Source organism: Neodiprion virginianus, chromosome 7 (assembly GCF_021901495.1).
Source record: "Neodiprion virginianus isolate iyNeoVirg1 chromosome 7, iyNeoVirg1.1, whole genome shotgun sequence".
Taxonomy (NCBI): Eukaryota; Metazoa; Arthropoda; class Insecta; order Hymenoptera; family Diprionidae; genus Neodiprion; species Neodiprion virginianus.
In genome coordinates, this window is record NC_060883.1 from 15,245,647 (window position 1) to 15,266,482 (window position 20,836).

Consider the following 20,836-nt stretch of genomic DNA (forward strand, 5'->3'; position numbering starts at 1 on the left):
TATGAGAATAAGTAAATACGTACCTGCATTATTGGTAAACTAACGTCTTTTCGTTTTTTATGACAAATCTTCAACAATAATGTTTCTACTTTCACAGGCTCCTGGGTAGTTTCAACTGTGGAACAAAATGCAAAATAATAGAACGTAAGTTTACTCTGAAATACAATGTTATGCAAGATATTGTGTATTACTTTTTGCAACAGGGTTTAGAATATCAGGTTATAGTAAGAATTCAAAAATTTTTTTTCAACATTTACTAATTATTTTACAAGAGTGAACATCTTTTTTCACCGTCAAAAGATATTCGTTTTTTGTGAATAACTGTGACGGATGAATACATAAAATATCCTGAGAATTAATTATGTGACTTATTCTTTGAAGAAAGAAAGTCGAATTTGAAGAAAGGTTGGAAAGGTATGAAATGAAAATGGGTTACTAGACGATCGTACTATTACTCGAGAAAATGATCTCGAATAGAGAAGTAAAGTAGAATTTTACTTTATCACGCGACAGTTCAGACATATTACAGAATGGCACTTGCTGCATACATATATTGATTGAATCTACAAAAAATTGCTTTCTTTCACCATCTTACTGATAAGACGATCATTATTTTTCAAATTGTAATCGCTTTTTCTATGATACGGATAATTAATTATTTTTGAAATAGTTTTTTTCAACTATCAGTTTTAGGAATGGTTACAGATCACATTATTCCATCAAAATAGTATAAAGGCTCTAGCCGGATAAGATAGTCAAATCGGCCCCCATGTCACCTGGAAAAGTGATTATAACCATTATGTCCGGCATGAAAAAAAACGCCGATTCCTAGCTTTTTAGACCCCTAAACCCTTATGGAGCCTTATAAGGCCCATTTTAGTGATTTTCAGTATTTTGACGATATCTCGGTCAATTTTCATGCTAGAAAAACATGTTTTTTTTTCAAATTGTAGGGTTTTTCAAGCTCTACAAATTGGTTTTATTGAAAAAAAATTTGGCGCAAAATTCGAATGTTTATAGCCTTTTGAAAATTTAAAAACCCAATATTTTAAAAATGAAGCCTTACTCATCTCCAAAAAAAAATGTTCCATGTATTTTTACTCTCAAAATATGTCTGAATTTTTTCAGATTTTTAAAAATGGTGGAACGAACTCAAAAAAACATAAAAACCACATTTTTTGGTTTCTTAACCATATTCAAACCTCTAGGTCTTTCCTGGTAAGCCGATTTGACTATCTTATCCGGCTAGACCCTTTGTTACACATTTGTTTTTTGGATCATCAAGCTCAATGTTTTAATGATACTAGGGTCACCGCGCGCGCAAGCGTGCGCTTTTCTTTAATTGTCTTATAACTTTTTTAATAACAATATTATTGTTAGGTCTGTTGTATTATCACCCGCCGTTGACGCATCGAGTTCATCGCTCGACTTAAAATCGCTCTTACTAAATTTCTCCATCACTTATTCACTCTTGTCGCTAAATAAATTTATCTGACACGATCGCGATCGGATGAGCTGCAATTGTTTCTTACTTTTTTCTACGATCTGAAATACGCACATAAACAAACTCCGAACACGACATCGACAGCCAATCAAAATACGTCTATAGCAGCTTCAGAAATAACTCGAACTTCGAGATTTCGTGACAACTCTTTTTTTATAAGAGTAATACAAAATTCTCGAAAAAGACGACTTCCGCAGTCCAACCAAATGATCTGTCACAAACTCGGTATTACGTACAGTAACACTAAAACGTATTTTGACAACGATAGTAATTGGGTTGATGACAATCAAATATGAAATACTAAAGTCAATAATACTTTTTGTTGAAAGAAATTTGATGTACTACGCAATTGTAGAAAATTATAAATAAAGTTGAAATAGAAAGAAAAAGAAAACTTATGGATCAAAATAATAACGAATCTCATATTGTCAAAATACTTTTGAGGGCTACTGTATGTATAAATAATTACTTGTAAACGGAATCTTCCACCGCAAAAATAAAGCGAAAGACTGAAGGAAAATGAAGCCAGTTAGTCATACAGGGCTGCTCAGTTAACAATAAGATCGAAAGTTCACATTGCGCATGTACCACCGTCATGACACTAGTCAATGTTTCAAATGTTTTAATAATATCTTGTCGCTAATATTGCCTTTTCGAAATTTTAACCGCGATTCTGGAATGGGGTCAAGTAAAAATTAAAGTTTTTGTATTAACAAGGAGAGTATCAGACTTCCAAATCACGGATTCTGCTGGAAACTTCTAGGAGTCTCTCTGCCTCAAAATCTGGAACTTCTGATGTGTAGCTTTATCCGTTCTTCACTCCGATTAAAGTTGATTATAGTAACAATTTGATGAGTGGAATGCCCTAATAAACAAAACCTATTGTGTATTTTGACCTGGAATGTTAATTTTCATTGTCTTCTCTTGAAATTTGGATGACATTTTCTCATAGACTCAAGTTCAAAGCTATATCTTATCTTAATCTTATCTTAATCTTAATATATATAAATCTCGTGTCACGATGTTTGTCCTCAATGGACTCCTAAAACACTTAACCGATTATAATAAAATACGCACACCATGTGCAGTTCGATCCAACTTGAGAGATAGGATAGTTTAAATCTCAAATTATAGTCGCAATTATAATATATTGCTAATTATTTGTCTGTTATTATTTGACAGTCACAATTATCTGTTAACTCCGAATGATTCTAACAGATGTCGATACCTTTCGACTGGGTTGAGTAAGTAACACCGGCACACAAAAAAAATTGAGTAGAATGTGCATTTGACCGGACCTACCTAAAAATACGTACCCGTAGGTAGGTCCGGTCAAATGCACATTCTACTCAATTTTTTTTGTGTGCCGGTGTAATCAATAGATAGCGCTGCTATGGTAAATCTACGAACGTGTCATATAAGCTACATTTTAACAGCATAACTAGCAACCCATCCCGGCTTCGCACGGGCATATAATAATATAATAAAAGAAAATACACAATGTTTACAGTGAGTTTCTAGAAAAATAACATTTATATTATTACTTAATATTATTATATGCCCGTGCGAAGCCGGGATGGGCTGCTAGTAATAATAATATATATAAATCTCGTGTCACGATGTTTGTCCTCAATGGACTCCTAAACCACTTAACCGATTATAATAAAATACGCACACCATGTGCAGTTCGATCCAACTTGAGAGATAGGATAGTTTAAATCTCAAATTATAGTCGCAATTTTAATTTATTGCTAATTATTTGTCTGTTGTTATTCGACAGTCACAATTATCTGTTAACTCCAAATTATTCTAACAGATGTCGATACCTTTCGACTGGGTTGAGTAAGTAATCAATAGATGGCGCTGCTATGGTAAATCTACGAACGTGTCATATAAGCTACACTAGCAACCCATCCCGGCTTCGCACGGGCATATAATAATATAATAAAAGAAAATACACAATGTTTACAGTGAGTTTCTAGAAAAATAACATTTATATTATTACTTAATATTATTATATGCCCGTGCGAAGCCGGGATGGGCTGCTAGTTAAAGTATAAAATGCGAATTTTCGACAACCTACTGAATTGTAAATCGAGCGAAAAAAGGCTTGAAAGATGGAACTATAAATGCGAAGCTCCATATGTTGGGACAAGGAAATAGCCTTAGAAGTTTCAGTATAATCTGTATTCCGCAGGTCTGATACTCCCCGTGTAAGCCTTTTTCGGCAGTCATTTTTGCACAAACCACACGGACATTTCAATGGCGCATTATTGTGTTTTAAATTTTTTTTTTTTTTTTTTTTGAGTATTCATATCGACAGGCAAATGAATGTTTCGGATACGAAAAAAAATAGCTACTCTTCATTACTTTTTTTTTAATCTACATATTTTGGGCGGTGCGAAAAATATTTTAGCTGTACAAGCAGGGTTAATTTTTTTTGCACAGTTTACATTCAAGTCCTATAAAAGTCACAATCTTGGCCAATGAATTCGGTCGCGTTTTCAAGATATGTCAACGGCCACTACGTAAGTAGTGGCATTCACGCGCAATAATTTATTTATTGAAATCTAAAATTCTGGCTCACAATCAGTACGTCTATACATTGTTACCACGTTGTGACGTAAAAGAAGAATTTCAACATTTTTCTTTTTATTAAAATCGTAAAACGGGTAAAAAACAGAACTCTGCTTGTACGGTCAAAATCACCCTCACGGAAAAAAACCCCAACTTGGGTGTAAATTCGTACCCCTAACTTTTTTCTTGTGGGAAATTAGCATTATCTATGAGTTGGGGGTACGAATTTACACCCAAGTTAGGGTTTTTTTTCCGTGAGAGCGAGTTCAAATGAATTACGTTTCGACGAATAAACAGGTTAACGTGCCACACGGAGGCCGAAATTTCGAACACGTTCAATCGTAGGCTACATTGAATACATCTGGGAAATTTTTGAATTATATACAATATATGTATACATGCAATGACAATTCTGCAGTTGAAGAAATTACCAACTTTTTGAACCGAATGGTTCGCACAGCTGACATTTTCGTTAAACCCTTCTTCGTGGTGCAAAGTACATACTTTAAGCTGGGAAGTTGATAAGAAAATGCTTATCCAATTACAGCATATAAAACTGTAAAATTGCTGTACAAGATTATCAATGACGGTCACCGATCCTTGGATAGGTCGCTCGTTTGGCAAAAAATGACCGGCCCTTTTAGAGCTGGGCAGCCTCGTGAATCTATCAGCTAGTGCATACATGGACAGTAGTTGTTAAAGTTTCTGGACATGAGTGAATAATAGCTTGAAAACTGTTCGTCTCTTCGACTATTTGAAAAATAATCTCATTTCCATTTTTTTTTTTTTTTTGCTCGAAATCGACCTATCCAGCGATTGATGGTCAAAGTATGATCACCTTGTGTGACTGTCTCAAGCTAATTTAGTTGCAATTGTTAATATTATGGAAGTTTGCTTACCTTTTTTGTCGTAAAATCCTAAAAAAGTCAGCGTCATGTATCCTCGCACCCCAGGATTTTGCCCCTGGTTGTTTTTGAGCGTTAAGCCATCCAAAATAGTGTCGATCCTAAATGCTCGTCTGGACTTGTGACTTCTGGACATACGTTGTCTCATATAAGACAGATTTCTGTATAGAAATATTGGCTGGAAGTGAATTATAACATTGAATTAATATATTACGTTTCGAAACAGGAATTCATTGAATGCTAATAAAAGTCTGTTTTGTGAGTCTGGTTCGCTACAATGATGGATAGTATACATTGTCCACACAGACTTACTGCAGTAAGTCTTACAGTACACCATTATTATGTGTTCAGTAACTTTTGTAACATTGTGGAGCCTCAAACGTTAGCAACTGTTCAACTTCTGTTCGTAATAATATTCGAGTGACAATGCCACTTTAAAAAACAATGTTTCAGATGTCGTCTTTCATCTAAATGCACGCCGTTGTTAAATATCTTTCTATAATCAAGCTCTCTAAGACAAAAATTTGAGTGTATACGTCATACGCTTTGCAGAAATATTGCACGAAAGGCTTTACATATCAACACTATGAAAAATGATGTAAAATTTACAATTCATTAATACCGTTACAAGCAAACGGTATAATATCGACCTCCAAACGGAAAAATCGTAAATAACAAAAACGAGCCATTATTCACCGTATAAACTTTAAACGCGTTTTTCTCAAAACAACATTTTTTAAATCGGGCGTGCACTTTTCTCAGAAACTACTTGACCGATCGACTTGCAATTTTATAGCCATGTGAAGTACCTGTTAGCCTATCATTCGAACGTCCGTTTTTTAGTTTGCTTTATAGTAAAAATTTTTCCGAGTCGTGAGAAGTGAATTTTTGTTTGATTTGTATAAATCGGAGTACTTTTTTTCAAGCGGCGCCATTTTATCAATTAGTCCTAAAAAAATCTATTCGTAATTCAGACCATAATCATATTCGTAATGAATAAAACAAGATAAAAAATTCGTTCATTTCAGATGCCAAGGACAATATCTGTACATCAACTCCGTAGTTTTCAAAAGAGCATTCAAATTACATCACGGCTTTTGATTTCAACTGGAATCGAATGAAAAACACGAATCACGTGAAATTAAACATTACGATACGAATCGTTTTCACACATATTAAATTTCTGAATTTACGAAGTATTTTCTACACACTAGTGGACTGAAATTAAAACTTCTTTTTATTAAAGTGAAATTGTTGTATACTTTTCTTGGATTTACTAACAAATCCGAAAGTTCACAAAAGCTGGTGAGAGAAACACGCGACAGTTATTTACATTTAATGAATTTGCATAGTAAATTAAATAAAATGTTTTTTTTAGTTGATCAAGATTTAGATTCTTTATTTGAGACGAACGACTGGAAAAAAGTTCTTGAAATTTGGAAGGTAAGTTTGTGTCAACGGAATCTTGGCCGCTGTTGATTTTAAACAAAATTAGAAAATGGGTAGAACAGTTACTGATTTTTTCGCTAAAACCGGTATGGATTGCGATTTCAGACGAACGGCTAGAAATGAATTTAGGAACTTCAAAAGTGGGTTCGCTTGGGGTGTGGGGGCAAAGTCTTTCGGTTATGAAAGACTTTTGGACGTCATATTGATGACACATCAAGTATGTATAGTCAATAGATATCGGTGTATAATTCAAACATGTTATTCGGGATCATGCTGACATGATTTGCGTGTACATAAAAGTTATTAACTCTTATGATGATTATTATACATGTGTATAATAATCGTCATAAGAGTTAATAATTATTATTAATAATATATATATTAGACGTGTCCTTAAGAAGGCCAAAATTGAATTTTAATGGTCTTACCCCCCAAATTGGTTCGTAATAATTCAAAAAAATGTCAGATTTTTTAAAAATCTTTTCCTCCATATTTACCCACCGCTAGGAAGCCTTACTTTTTCCCATAAGAAAAGCATTGATTTTTCGTGATTTTTAATCTTTTTTTTTATCGCTGCCCTAATTATCAGCTAAAAAATCGTAAATTCTCAGAAAATGTTGACAGGTATGTTACCTTTTTGTCGAATTTTTTGGAATTCGATATAAGCATTTTTGGGCTAGATCGATCACATCTTTATTCTCTGTATGTTGCGAAAAACGCGGAAAAAAGTCGAAAAACGTGATTTGGAGAGTTATATATCGAAAGATCATATCATAGTTCAGAACTGTTCGACAAAAAGGTAACATAACTGTCAACATTTTCTGAGAATTTACGATTTTTTAGCTGATAATTAGGGCAGCGGTAAAAAAAAATATATATATATGTATATATAATCAATATTTCCAATTATTTGTTCACACTTGAAATATGCTATTTCGATTTATTGAATTTAACCACAAATTCGTTGCAAAATTGTTTACGGACACAGGGTATTCTATTCATTTGTAAATTAGTGTACCTGGAAGTTTGATATCATTGATTATAAGGATGAACTCTTTTTAGCGAGACGCAGAAAGGTATGGAAGCTGATCATAAGAAGGAATGTACCCGCGAAGTATGTCGGTGCTGAATGATTTTTCGATATCACTAGACGAAACAGTGATAGTAATTCGTGCACTGCAACGATACTCATTTTACTAGAATTTTCTAGCAACTGTTATAGTCTAGCAAGAAATTCAATTATTCTCAGTGTAAGTATTCTTTTAAATTACAATTTCCTGATTGAGAATCGTTCTGTGGTAAGTTGAAATTCTTGAGTCTTCTCCAAAATTCACCCATTTAAACGAATACAACCCAAACTATTCGGTAAACGGTAAAAAATTAATAAATGAAAATTTTCTGGGACTGTACTGGGAATGTACGCGCAGTGGGGAATTTTCACGAAATCGTGGCCATTAATCAGGGGATCAACCAGACTTTGCCAAATTTGGTATACTAACGTTTTCGGGGTGGTTGATTACGAATCCAACATCAAAACTTTGAAAAACAAGATGCCGGCTCCAATATGGCCGGTTCAAACAAGAATTTCGTTATAAATTCGATCAAACATCTACTTTTAAAATGTTTTCGAGGTCGTTGATTACGAATCTAATATCAAAATTTGGAAAAACAAAATAGAGGACTCAACATAGGTTGGATATGACAGATTATAAAATAGATTCAGAAATTCATGGAAAAATAATTGTTGTCCAGTACATGGTAAACAAAGTCTCTATTTATGCAAATTACAAAAAATATTTCAAACTAAATTCGGATACAAATTGTCATTTGGCGCGGGCGTAATTGGGCCAGCTAGTAGCGCAATAGCTTTTGGGGACAACGGGTTAGACCTGTTTCGAGGTAGTTCCCTCAAGTATGAGAGGAATAAGTCAGATGACACTAACAGCCAATTCAAAACATCCTGTACGGTATTTTCACACGATGATTTACGAGAAAATCCATCTCGAAGTTTCTTAACTACTTTGTTTCTTGCTTCTTGAGCCGCTTCTGATAATTGTCCAATACGCAAATAGCTGAAGCTATTATCAAAGGACCATGGACCAATGTTTTGTGGACGGTTGTTGGCATATAATACCACGAATAATCGCGCACATACAGTTTCGCAGTTTCCAACGCGTATTCTTCGAATTTGTCCACGTTGATATCGTACCCACTCGAGATAACTTGTAGAATTATGTGGAATCTTTTCATAAGTTCTTCATCCAAGCCAGTTATCATTGATGTGATTTCGTGGTTTTCAAAAAAGAGCCGTGCTGTATTTCCATCGTTGGTGCTCCCATACCCAGGCTTTGGACGATCCACTATCAACCCCAATTCAGACTTCAACGATTTTTGAATCTGCGCTTTTCGATCGCTATCCAGCTTTTTGTCATCTTCAGTTCGTGCTGCCACTTTTTCAGATCAGGTTTGTAAGATAGATGCAAAAAAGACTCCAAAAATCGGATCCATGCATGTAACGTAGACATTCCGAATTTCAAGTTCTCTTTATTTACCACTTTTTTCACGATTGCATCAAGATCGTTAAATTCTTTCGAAGTAGCTCCACATAAATAGCATCTCTGTGCAGATTTCGTAGACGTAACAACATTGCAGACTTTTGTGTCTATCATAGTGAACAGCATTTTATAACTAACTATTACTTCTCATCCATCAATTCCCATAATCAATGGTTTCAAGGATGAGATTCGTTTCTCAATATACTTTGTTTCATTCTTCGTAGACTCTGTAGTTTCGTGAAGAAATTGCATTCTTATAGGCCGGTAGTAGCGAGGAAATGATGGCCTCGAATTTTTCCACAAAAGTTTAGAACCGGAGTCCATCGATTCACTCTCAAAGAAGCTGAGTTGTAATAACACCAGGGATGTTAAGAATATATTTGCATCTGAATTACTATCATCCTGAAATTTCTGTTTATATGTACCTTGGCCAGAATTTCCGTCACACCCCCATTTACAGATTAATTCTGCATTTGCCAAGTTATCCATATGCACTGATTTTAGAACTTCTCTTTGACTAAGAAGAAGACGCTTGCATGTGTAGTCCAGCAAGTCTTGTAATTTAATATCAGCGCAATTTTTGGTAATAGTTATACTAGAGCCTGGTGGATAACATAATGCTTTGGCCTCTCTAACTGTTTCGTAATTTCGATATGCCCGACAGTTAGTACCTTTCAGCGATGTTCTAATAATATTATACTGATGTCTGGTGAGTTTGGCTCCGACCACAACCGCAAGAGCTTTATCTGCTGATAGTGTTTCTTGTTCTGCCCTTGATGATGCCAGTGCAGGTGCGGGCGTTACAAATGCAACGTCCTTGATCATTTTGGACGCATTCAAGTCTCCGGAAGAGCGGAAACTCATTTGCACTGCATAACACAACTCCACAGCGGTATGACTTTGACAAAGTTCTTCTGTTTTACGCCGTTTCGATCGGTCACTCGACGTAGCAAAGTCCAGTGAGGGACGACCATGTGTGCTGGCTTCACTCGGTTTCGGATCAACAGAAAAGGCCATCTCCATTTCCAGCCACTCTCGATTCTTACTGAGAAAATTAGTCACCTTTCTTCCTGAACCTTGCGATTTTATGTGCATTCTGGAGATCATCGTCGACACATTTTTCCTGGCATCTTGGCGAATTCGAATGGCACATTTACTTTTCTCCGATAACTCTCGTTCCAAATGTTCCACTTGCTCGTTGAGATCCGCGGCCATATGCTTTTGTAGTATTTCAAATATCTCCCTTCGCCTGAATACAATAAAAGAAGCTCTAGAACCTACACAGAAAGAATAGTATTTAGTATTAATCATGTATGGTATGGTAGTGCGAATGAGGATTAGACATACGCGTTTGTGCACTTGGTCATACTTAATTAAAATGTAAATTTGGCGTTCCGAATACAATACTAAATTTATAACAAATCCCATTCTCTCTCGGAAACAAATCATACGTGTGTTGTATCAAGTATCATAATTTTGCACGAAGAATATATTTATATTTCGAATCCATCGTGAGTCTAAACCGGTCGATCGTTTCTGCGTAGAGTAAGGGAGCTGCAGAGGGCATCTCGGAACATGCACACGCTCACAAAATTTGCTCTGGGACGCGCGGCGCACGTTTGCGAACTGTTGTTGATATGCCGTTCGAAAGCTGATATTCTAATCTAGAATTTAAAAAAAAACCGAAGGTGTGGACGCGTCTGGATGCATACTAAAAGTATATGCAAAGTCAATATTCACTTCCGAACAGAGGCACTTTTCAGGATTATCGTTAGACTACATAAACATGGGCAATAAATAAAATTTTTCGATTATAAAATAGGGAAAATTTTCTACATACCTTGAGGAAGAGTATCCATTTCGTTTAAATTTATTAACATATTCGAATACCGTTGTATAAATGTTCAAAGTTGCATTCAATAACACAGCGCGGTTAAGGCTCGTGCCTGTCACCGCCGAAGGTCGACTTTGAATTGAAATATCTAACGGACTATGAGGTATAAATAGTGGAGACAGCCAGGACCTTACGCAGAATTTAGATCTCAATTAATCCCTGTGGTCTTTGTACCTATATGAGAATTTTTTAATTTTTTTTTAAGTTATGGCCACGATTTCGTGAAAATTCCCCACTGTGGTACGGTAACACAAATTTTGAGACCCCGAATGAAAAACATGGCTTAATATTTTTTCATATAGTTACAGTTAACAACAACGGTTGATGAAAATTATTGATTCGATACGCATAATGTAATTTCATGTGCTGGTTTGTTTTGGTTTTATTCTGTTGTATATACGTACGGAACACAGAAATTTACAGAATGCCAAGTTAAAGACAAGTCGGTATAAAATGATATTTTATGCATCAGAAGGAAGTTTAAGCGTATCTGTTACCGACAGTAAGTATATGAAAAAAGGAATCCAGGCATATCCTGGGGATCTCAAAACTGTACCGTCAAACACCGCGAGTTTTAGTGATATCGATCACAGGCGTAAATCCCGATATCAATACCGCCTGGTACGTTGCGTCCTAAATTAATATGATGCAACATTTTTCGTGTTGCAATTCAATAATGTACAAAATTTGTGCCGGTCACAGTTACTGCTCTTGTATTTCAAGAAAGCATATAAAAAAAGTTCTGAAGTAATGTAAATTTACAAAGAATGGATTGTGATTATACGGTTGAATATTCAAGTACAATTTTGTATAAGCTTGCAGTCAGTAAGATTATTGTAATTATTTACATTTCAAAAAAATCGTTATGTCACAATTGCAGGAATGTGGGTAATGCAATAAATCATTATAAAACGAAAGGTATTCTTATTTTGAAAACTTAACCACTTCAAAATCACTAGAAACTTTCAAAATAGTTATTATCAGCTCAATGTTTCGTTGCGTTAACGTTACTAACTTCAGTCTCATCATTTTGTATGATTTAGGTTAAGTGCGTTGGTCGAGTATGTTAATCTTTGTTTAAGTTGAGATGCATTTTTTCGTCGACTTTACGTTTTTGACAAGCTTCTTGGCATGGTCGGAAACGTCGAGTTCCATGGCGCAAAGGAAAATGGTCGTCGCTGGTGAATTTTCGCGGAAGCTATTCAGCTACTCCGCGTCATCCGCAAGAAGACTAGAGACCAGGAGACCGAACTCCTATCCCAACATGTAGTTTGAGGTTGACCAATGCATGGCAGCCGCTTGGAAGCGCTTATAAGCGTACAATACTTGCGCAATCCGATACTACGCATTTCCACATTCATTTGTTTCAAGCCAGGGGGTCCTGGGGAGAGACTCGAATTGTTTTGGATTATTTGACTGCGCAGTATCGCATTGCGCAAGTATTCTACGCTCAGCAGCGCTGCCAGACCCAAGTTCACCCCCCGCGTATCGAGAAGCAGGCCTTCGTTGCGGAAGGTTTATGATGGTGCCTGGGCCTTGTATAGGAAATTCTTGGGTAGATTAACGGTATCCGACATTTGCTGACCAGCTGCATCTCGTGTGCTCGCGTACGGTAAGTATTGTCCTTTGGGGAAAGTTTTTCGTGCTGAGAAACAATAGCGTAGCTCTTGGGTATTTATTATGACGCACCAGCGACGACGCTTCGAATTTAAAATTCGTTGTGTTGAATTACGTGATTGAAAAATGATGGTATTAGCACCTACTTAAATTTTCTTATGCTACGCTCCAACAATTGTCGTTATTTTTCAAGAAATTCCCTTAGAGTAAACACGTATTTTTTCGAACATTGAGTACACACTATAGGTGGTTACCATCCATGGACAATTTTGAACAACTCTATTTTTGAAATTATCAACAACATAAGATTAATAACGAGAAAATACATGAGTAAGCTTGAATATTCAAAAAATGTACATACGTACGTTTTTAGCAAAAATATAATGCCATTGGTACCCAGATGAATTCATGGATTTGCGGAATTAAAAAAAAAATCCAAGTTTTTCAATTTTCAATATATTTAGCAAGCAATTTATAATTTGATTATTTGAGTACTATATTTAACGGAAGAATATAAGTCATCGGCCTTCTACGAAAAAAAAAAAAAAATACTTGTTTTGCATGGTGAACACAATGTATATTAGTATGCAAGAAAAACGCGTATTCGCGGGAAAAAATAACGAGGCTAAAGTTTGTAACATTATTGTAATAATGCCAGTTTAGAAAAACTCATTATTTTGCAACATTAGGATTCCCTAAAATTTAGGGAACCGTTAATAAAGCGTGAACAAGGTCAGATTTTGTAAATTCAACTTTATCAGTTATTCTAAAGGTTCAAAATGGATGGTTACAACCCTGTGTATATTCAAAGGGTAATGAGACTTATCGTTAAAACATGTTCTTGGAAATGACATGTTTATTAAATGCATCAAAATGCAGTTTATGCAATTGTTCGAAGAAAATACCTACATTTGTTTGAAGTATTTAAAATTCGAAATAAATTAGCTATTATTCATCTTCATGGCTATTCTAGTCGTTTTCGAAGTACATTAATAAGGATGAGTGATTTTCGGAACAATTTGATGAACTTCAATCTGCTGTAAAACGGAACCAAACCAGCAAACCAGAGACAGAAGGAAAAGGTGTGAACTTACTTTTGGTGTCAAAAAAGATAAAAATAGCAGGTAGAATAAAAAATGGTGACTGTTTGAAAAGGTAAATTCAACATGGCCCGTACGTACGTATTCATATTACTTTGTCATTGCGATTGACAAGTTATTTGTATGAAATTATTCACGTAATCTTTATAGGACTAGATTTGACTCAACGACTACATCACGACGATGCAAACTTTGTAGGTCCCTCAGCGAGGCTCTTTATTGTTTCAATAACACAAATTTTTTCATGATGCAGTTTTTACTGCTAAAGGCAGCAGTGGTAAAATTTATTAGTTGAATGTAACTTATAAAAAAAAAATCGTAGAATTGATAGAATTTTACGCTACGCAAATACAGATTACGTGATATCTGCCACGCGACGTTGCTGAGTCTCTGACTTATACGGTTACGAGGTCTTACCAAAATTTTCTCGACATTTCAATATTAAATATCGTTTTCTTCTAAATGGAATCCTCATAGCCTATAGTTCTATGTCAACATCTATTCCGTAAATGTATAAATAAGATTGCTTGATATTTTGATAACGTTAAAGTTCGAAGCGTTAAGAACATGTAAATGATGGTGATTTTTCATTATCATCGTTAATAAGCTAATGAATGGAATTTGCGTGGAAATAGTCCTGTAACAACTCATTTTACTCCTTACTATTTCCGGAATGCTGGAGTCTACGGCCCCAAAAATCCGAAAATGCTAAGTACAAAATCTATTTATTATTTTATGAATGATAATGAAACATAATAAACACCTAATTTGGTTGATAATAAATAACTGTCACATGCCCTTATTGTAACGATGTATGTTTAGTCTGAATTTAATCCGATCGTCTAAAATTCAGTAAACCGTGATAAAGCAAAACGTACTCATTCTAAAGTGGCAAGATACTAATTTTCAAGTATAGAATTCTAAGAAGTAATTTCTTTCAATGCTTTATTATGTTAACGGTATTAACTTCAACCCCGGAGGCCACACTTGAAATTTGGAATGACTGTCATTTTTTTCTTGTATTTAGGTGTTGACCTCGACAAAAATTTGCATACGTAAAGATAGATCCATGGAAGAAAGACGTTGCTGAAGTACCAATATCAACGGTACTGTAAACTTTTTATTGTACAAGGAGGTACAAAAAAATTTAAGTTAACGCTATAGCTTGATCGGTAAAAATTTTATGATAGACAAATAAACTAATGAAATGTTCGGCCATAATTGAGCTTCACCATTTTGCATCATTAGTGTAGTCAATAAGCTCACAATGGTCTAACATAGAGATACTGCTCTTAAAATTATGTGCGATAGCTCATTGGATTCGGAATGACGCCTATACAAATGTGCTAAAAAAGTTTATCAGCACATAAAAAATTGCACAAGTTATAAACAATTAAAGGTGAAAAAAAAGGCATTTCGTTTTCGGCCAATATCTCATAGACTATTCATATTTCTGAAATTTAAAAAAAAGATTCTTGAAGCGGAGGAACTTTCCAATAAAAAACTCCTAGCTCCCGGAACTCTATCTTAATTATTTATAATTTTAATTTAACGCTGAAAATCGGTCTCCGCGCTTCGTTGTCAGGTCGCGCGCGCAGTGTCAAAAGCGAGTACGACACATTGATTAATTTTTTTAAGGTATTGAATGTTTTTTAAAAATTTGAAAAAATTATGGCGTATTTTGAACACTTCAAAAAATTTATCCTTGTTGGAAATTTTACTTAAAGTTAATTTTTCAACAAGTTAAACGATTGTTAAGTAACAAAATTTTCTCGAACTTCCGTCTTCGTTGTAAATGAAAAAAAATGTTTAAATAATTGTCGCAAAAATATTTCGCGTCGTGGAGCCTTTCTTATATACATACTCAACAATATCACGCCATAATAGTTGAATAAATATTCATACTTTGTTTATAATAATTTTTGTACTCGAACAAAAACTGAAAAATTCAAGTAATACTGTTCAAAAAATTTTTTTTTCTCAATCATGATATTATCGTTTTTTTATTAATACAAGATATTAATTGATTTGCAAAAAAAATTTTTTTTATCAACAATTACATTGTTTATTAACTTATCAATTTGTTATAAACAAATTTTTAACTTTGTTATATTTTTTTTCTCAAACTTCTAAAAATAACTAAAACAACTATATATAACAAAGTACAGAAAAAAATTTTGTTCAATCTTTTATTGTAATTTTAAAAAACACGTGCTACAAAAGTTGCAGCGGCTGCTTCATTTGTCTACTGAAAAACTAATATAACTTTTAAACTATTACAGATACGAAAATGAACATTCCCATCGATTTTATAAAGAATGAAACGATCTTTCAAATGAGTTGTTAAAAAAATTTGTAGTTATTGTTAATCTGTTGTTATTCGCATTTGTTTATAAAAACTGATGTTTTTTTCGATGTTTTTGGAACTTTTATGACTTCTAACTTTTAAAATAATGCAGATACGGTTATAAACCTTCAAGGCAATTCTGTTAAGTAACAAAATATATTAACGTTGCAGTTGTTTATTTATAAATAATGTCAATTTTCAATGAATTTATGCCGTTTTTCTCTAAATTTTATGGTTCTCTCTCTTCACAGTTATTATTTTGACTGTAATATTCATCATTTATTTTGAGTTCTGTACTTTACAATGAGCAGCTGCTTCTTTCAGAGGCCAAGTCTTTTGACCGACCCTTGATCCTGATCCCTTCTGTTACCTGATTTCTTTGCTGACTTTTAATCAAAATCACAGGTTTATTCAACAATACAATTTTCTCCTCACATTGTTTGCAAAAATTTTTGCATGTTTTCAAAGAATAGACTGTAATCGACATTAATTTTTTATGAAATAAAAAAAAAATTTAGAGAAGCTGCAACTTTTGTAGCACGTGTTTTTTAAAATTACAATAAAAGATTGAGCAAAATTTTTTTCTGCACTTTGTTATATATGGTTGTTTTAGTTATTTTTAGAAGTTTGAGAAAAAAAATATGACAAAGTTAAAAATTTGTTTATAACAAATTGATAAGTTAATAAACAATGGAATTGTTAATAAAAAAAATTTTTTTTGCAAATCAATTAATATCTTGTATTAATAAGAAAACGATAATATCATGATTGAGAAAAAAAAAATTTTTTTAACAGTATTACTTGGATTTTTCAGTTTTTGTTCGAGTACAAAAATTATTATAAACAAAGTATGAATATTTCTTCAACTATCATAGCGTGATATTGTTGAGTATGTATATAAGAAAGGCTCCACGACGCGAAATATTTTTGCGACAATTATTTTAACATTTTTTTTCATTTACAACGAAGACGGAAGTTCGAGAAAATTTTGTTACTTAACAATCGTTTAACTTGTTGAAAAATTAACTTTAAGTAAAATTTCCAACGAGGATAAATTTTTTGAAGTGTTCAAAATACGCCATAATTTTTTCAAATTTTTAAAAAACATTCAGTACCTTAAAAAAATTAATCAATGTGTCGTACTCGCTTTTGACGCTGCGCGCGCGACCTGACAACGAAGCGCGGAGACCCATTTTCAGCGTTAAATTAAAATTATAAATAATTAAGATAGAGTTCCGGGAGCTAGGAGTTTTTTATTGGAAAGGTCCTCCGCTTCAAGAATCTTTTTTTAAAATTTCAGAAATATGAATAGTCTATGAGATATTGGCGAAAAACGAAATGCCTTTTTTTTTCATCTTTAATTGTTTATAACTTTTGCAATTTTTTATGTGCTGATAAACTTTTTTAGCACATTTGTATAGGCGTCATTCCGAATCCAATGAGCTATCGCACATAATTTTAAGAGCAGTATCTCTATTTTAGATCATTTTGAGCTTATCGACTAGACTACATCGAATAGCTAACCAGGTTTTATCTACTCCTCGAAAATTTATGATTGGAACTCGGTAGGTAAATTCTGCGTTTTCGATCAAGCTTCATGGATTGGAAATTTAGATACGTGCGATGTCAATGATACTGATCATCAACGCAGAACGATTTAATAAATAAATGTGAAGAAAATCAAGAAGCAAATGAATTTTTCACCTATTATGAAATTGTAGGAAGTAGTGAAATAATTTTTCAGCAATAATCACGAAGATGTTAGACCTATGTTACGTGTTACTGTGCCTCTGAAAATAATTTACCTGAGATTGTAGTAGCCAATAACACAAATGAAATTTTACTGACAATAATTTTTTTTTTTGTTTCCGATGTATGTAACATGACAAGAAATTAGTTTTTATGTTTATAACGTTTTTGTGACGATGCTACCTCAATCTTGGTTACTGTCAATCGGAACAGAAATTTGCTTGAAAGATTCACAGTTGATATATTATGAAAAATAAATAATTATTGCCATTTGTATAAAAGTTTGCACCCTACAAGAGCTTGTAGAACTTGTGCCCAATATTTTTTATATTAATTTTTAAATATTGGAAGTTACAACATTTGGAACATTTATCTGTAGTATATCCAACTCTTCGTTATGAACGGTGGCTACTCGATTTAGTTTTTTTTTATTTCCTAACCGGCATGACGCATTTTCCCTGATTTCTTGCTTCGGCGTCTCGCAACATTTTCTCTGTATTATAAAAAACGCTAGAATTCAATAATTAAGTAATAAAAAAACAGAAGGTTGTAAGCACTAGTAAATATGAAGTTTAGATTTCAGGTATTATACACATTCACATTGTCAATAATATCATCATTGTTATATTTATAAGTAAATATTGATAATCAGGCGAACACAGCAACTAATATAAGAATATTTCTAAAAATCTGGTGACCGTAAAGTGGGATAATAATTAAAAACAGCGAATTTAAATTACTGGTAATAATTAAAAAATTTAGTGATACCAGCGAACACCATATATTTCGCGAAATTTCTGACATTTTCCCGACTTCTTCATATCGAACGAAATTCCTTGACAATTTCCTGTTTTCCAGCGGACCCTCATTAGCTGTATTATCCTTACTAATGTTTTCGTGTTCGTCTCAATGCAAGCAAATCTTTACTCACCGAAATTTGATTTCTCGTGCGTAGAAATCTGTATATCTGCGTAGGCTCTGAAAATGATAATTATAATGATGATAATAATAATAACAATAAATTGATAAACTAATGAAATTTAATAAATGATAAAAAATCAATTCAAACAAATGATCGTAAATGATGATAGCAGTAGCAGTGGAGTGGCCGTAGTGCTACAGATGAAAGAAATCATAATAATATACGCACGACTGTGTTTGCATGGATATGTAGCATAATTGTGAACGATTATTCAATTTTCATACACAAAATGATATAGTGCCAATGAATTGTACATAGAAATACATTTTCTTCCTCACTATAATATTCAGACGAATACAAAAACATGGGTACGATACTGTTAAGAAATGCTAACAAGAACCACTTCTTTTGTTTGTGTCATCATTTTAAACCAAGTATTAGAATTTAATGGTAAAGTATTATCGCATTAATATTATTCCCTCTTCGCATTAGTGACTTATCCATATCAATCAAATGCATACTATATAACAATAACACAATATCAATCTAGACAGTGTAATAAAAATTTTAGGCTGTTATTTGGTTTCCCTGAACTTAACCCTTTCAGTCACAGTAGGATGCTCAGCCACCTCAAAAATTTCCATATGCTAGTTTGTCACAGTTTATTTACAACTTGAAATGATCTATATTACTTCGTATAGGTCCAAAAACCCCTGACTAACACGTTTCGGTCAGAATCGTCGAATTTTTAGTTTTTTACAGATTTTACTGCGGCCATATTAGATCCGCCATCTTGGATTTAGAAATGATGCATTTTGATTTCAGATTCGTGATCAATGACCCCAAACGTCCCCAAATAACAATATTCAGGCCAAAATATTGAACTGAAAAATTTGTGATTGAAAGGGTTAAATGTGATTTGCGGTTTTCCCTACTCCTTAAAAATTTTTTCTGGAAAGTTTGACGTTTCTTACTTTTCTCTAATCTCCCTGGTCCTCTAAAATTACATTAGCATTTCACAAAGATTAACGGTACTGTTATAAGATTCGTAATTGAGGTGCTCACATTAATACAGGACAACGGTATACATATAAATTGTCATATTTTATGCTGTACCTGATGTTTTCAAATCTGATCAGTACGATGTTGATGTGTGAGAACAATAATGAATGTCTAATGGGCACAGTAAATCAATAATAATACATATACTGTAAAGTTACTGACATCTGGCAGATAAGGAGTTACTAAAAACAAAATATCAGACGCTATTAACAAAACTAGGATTCTATAGGTACGAATCAAAAGGCTTCACATTCATATCTGCACTAGCAAATTCAAAATTTCCTATGATAAAAACACAATTGTAGCCAAGATCCATGCTCTACTCGTAAAATGTGTCATCGATCAAAAATGAGTAACCACAGACTTATAGGAATGTTAAAAACAATGTTTACATTGAAAATGACGAACTCTAATAGCGTAGGCCATTATGTATTTGTTTTTAAGTAACTAATCTATGTTATGTACCACTTTTCTTCGTTCTTCCATCTCAAATCATAAGGGAATATAACAGTTCAGATTATTTAGAGTAAAGGATTGACAAAGCTCAAAGTAACTCAGTGACACTCATATGTTGAGGAGAAAAAGATTTCAACATAAAGTGAATTGTGTATATCTTGTAGATAAATTTTTGTGGAAATTATAACACTTTCGGTCAAAATGTAAATATCATCTAGATTTTGTTCATACTTTACGATGCGGCACCCAATACATGTAAAGACTTGATAACGTCGCAATGTGCTTTTACCTGTCTACCAAATTGTGAAAAAATAGTGCACATGGTCTAACCACATAGCTGCTCACAAATGTTCGCAATTGCTGGAGACGTTGTCACGTTTCGAAACAGCATAGAATCCTCACGTCGTGATAAATTTCTCATTAATTTCATATCAAATGCCTCGATAAGTAATTCAGTAACTTATCATTTGTTTTGTAATATTGTGTACCTCGATAATTTAATTGTAATTTATTACCGGATGTTTAATAAGCTTTTTCGTTCAAAAATATGCGTATTATTCAAATGAATCATTCCTGGAGTAATATATGTTGGTCAAATTTAACATGCTCGTGTGTCAATATTTTACGATGCAATCCATTTTGTGGCTAAGCTACCTCAACTCATACATGTTATATTTCCCAATATATGTGTATTCAAAT

The 20,836-nt window shown here is 33.6% G+C and overlaps 1 protein-coding gene across 2 annotated transcripts in view; it reads right to left on the reverse strand.

Annotated features, from left to right (window-relative positions):
• LOC124308358 (polycomb protein suz12-B) overlaps positions 1–20,836 on the reverse strand; it is a 60,195-nt gene that overhangs the window by 37,077 nt on the left and 2,282 nt on the right. For both annotated transcript variants that reach the window (XM_046770997.1, XM_046770996.1), the window contains exons 2-4: positions 18,629–18,675; positions 4,981–5,164; positions 24–115 (exon numbers count right to left, since the gene is read on the reverse strand). In XM_046770997.1, coding sequence (XP_046626953.1) covers positions 24–115; positions 4,981–5,164; positions 18,629–18,675 — 323 coding nt within the window. The remainder of the gene's footprint in view (positions 1–23; positions 116–4,980; positions 5,165–18,628; positions 18,676–20,836) is intronic.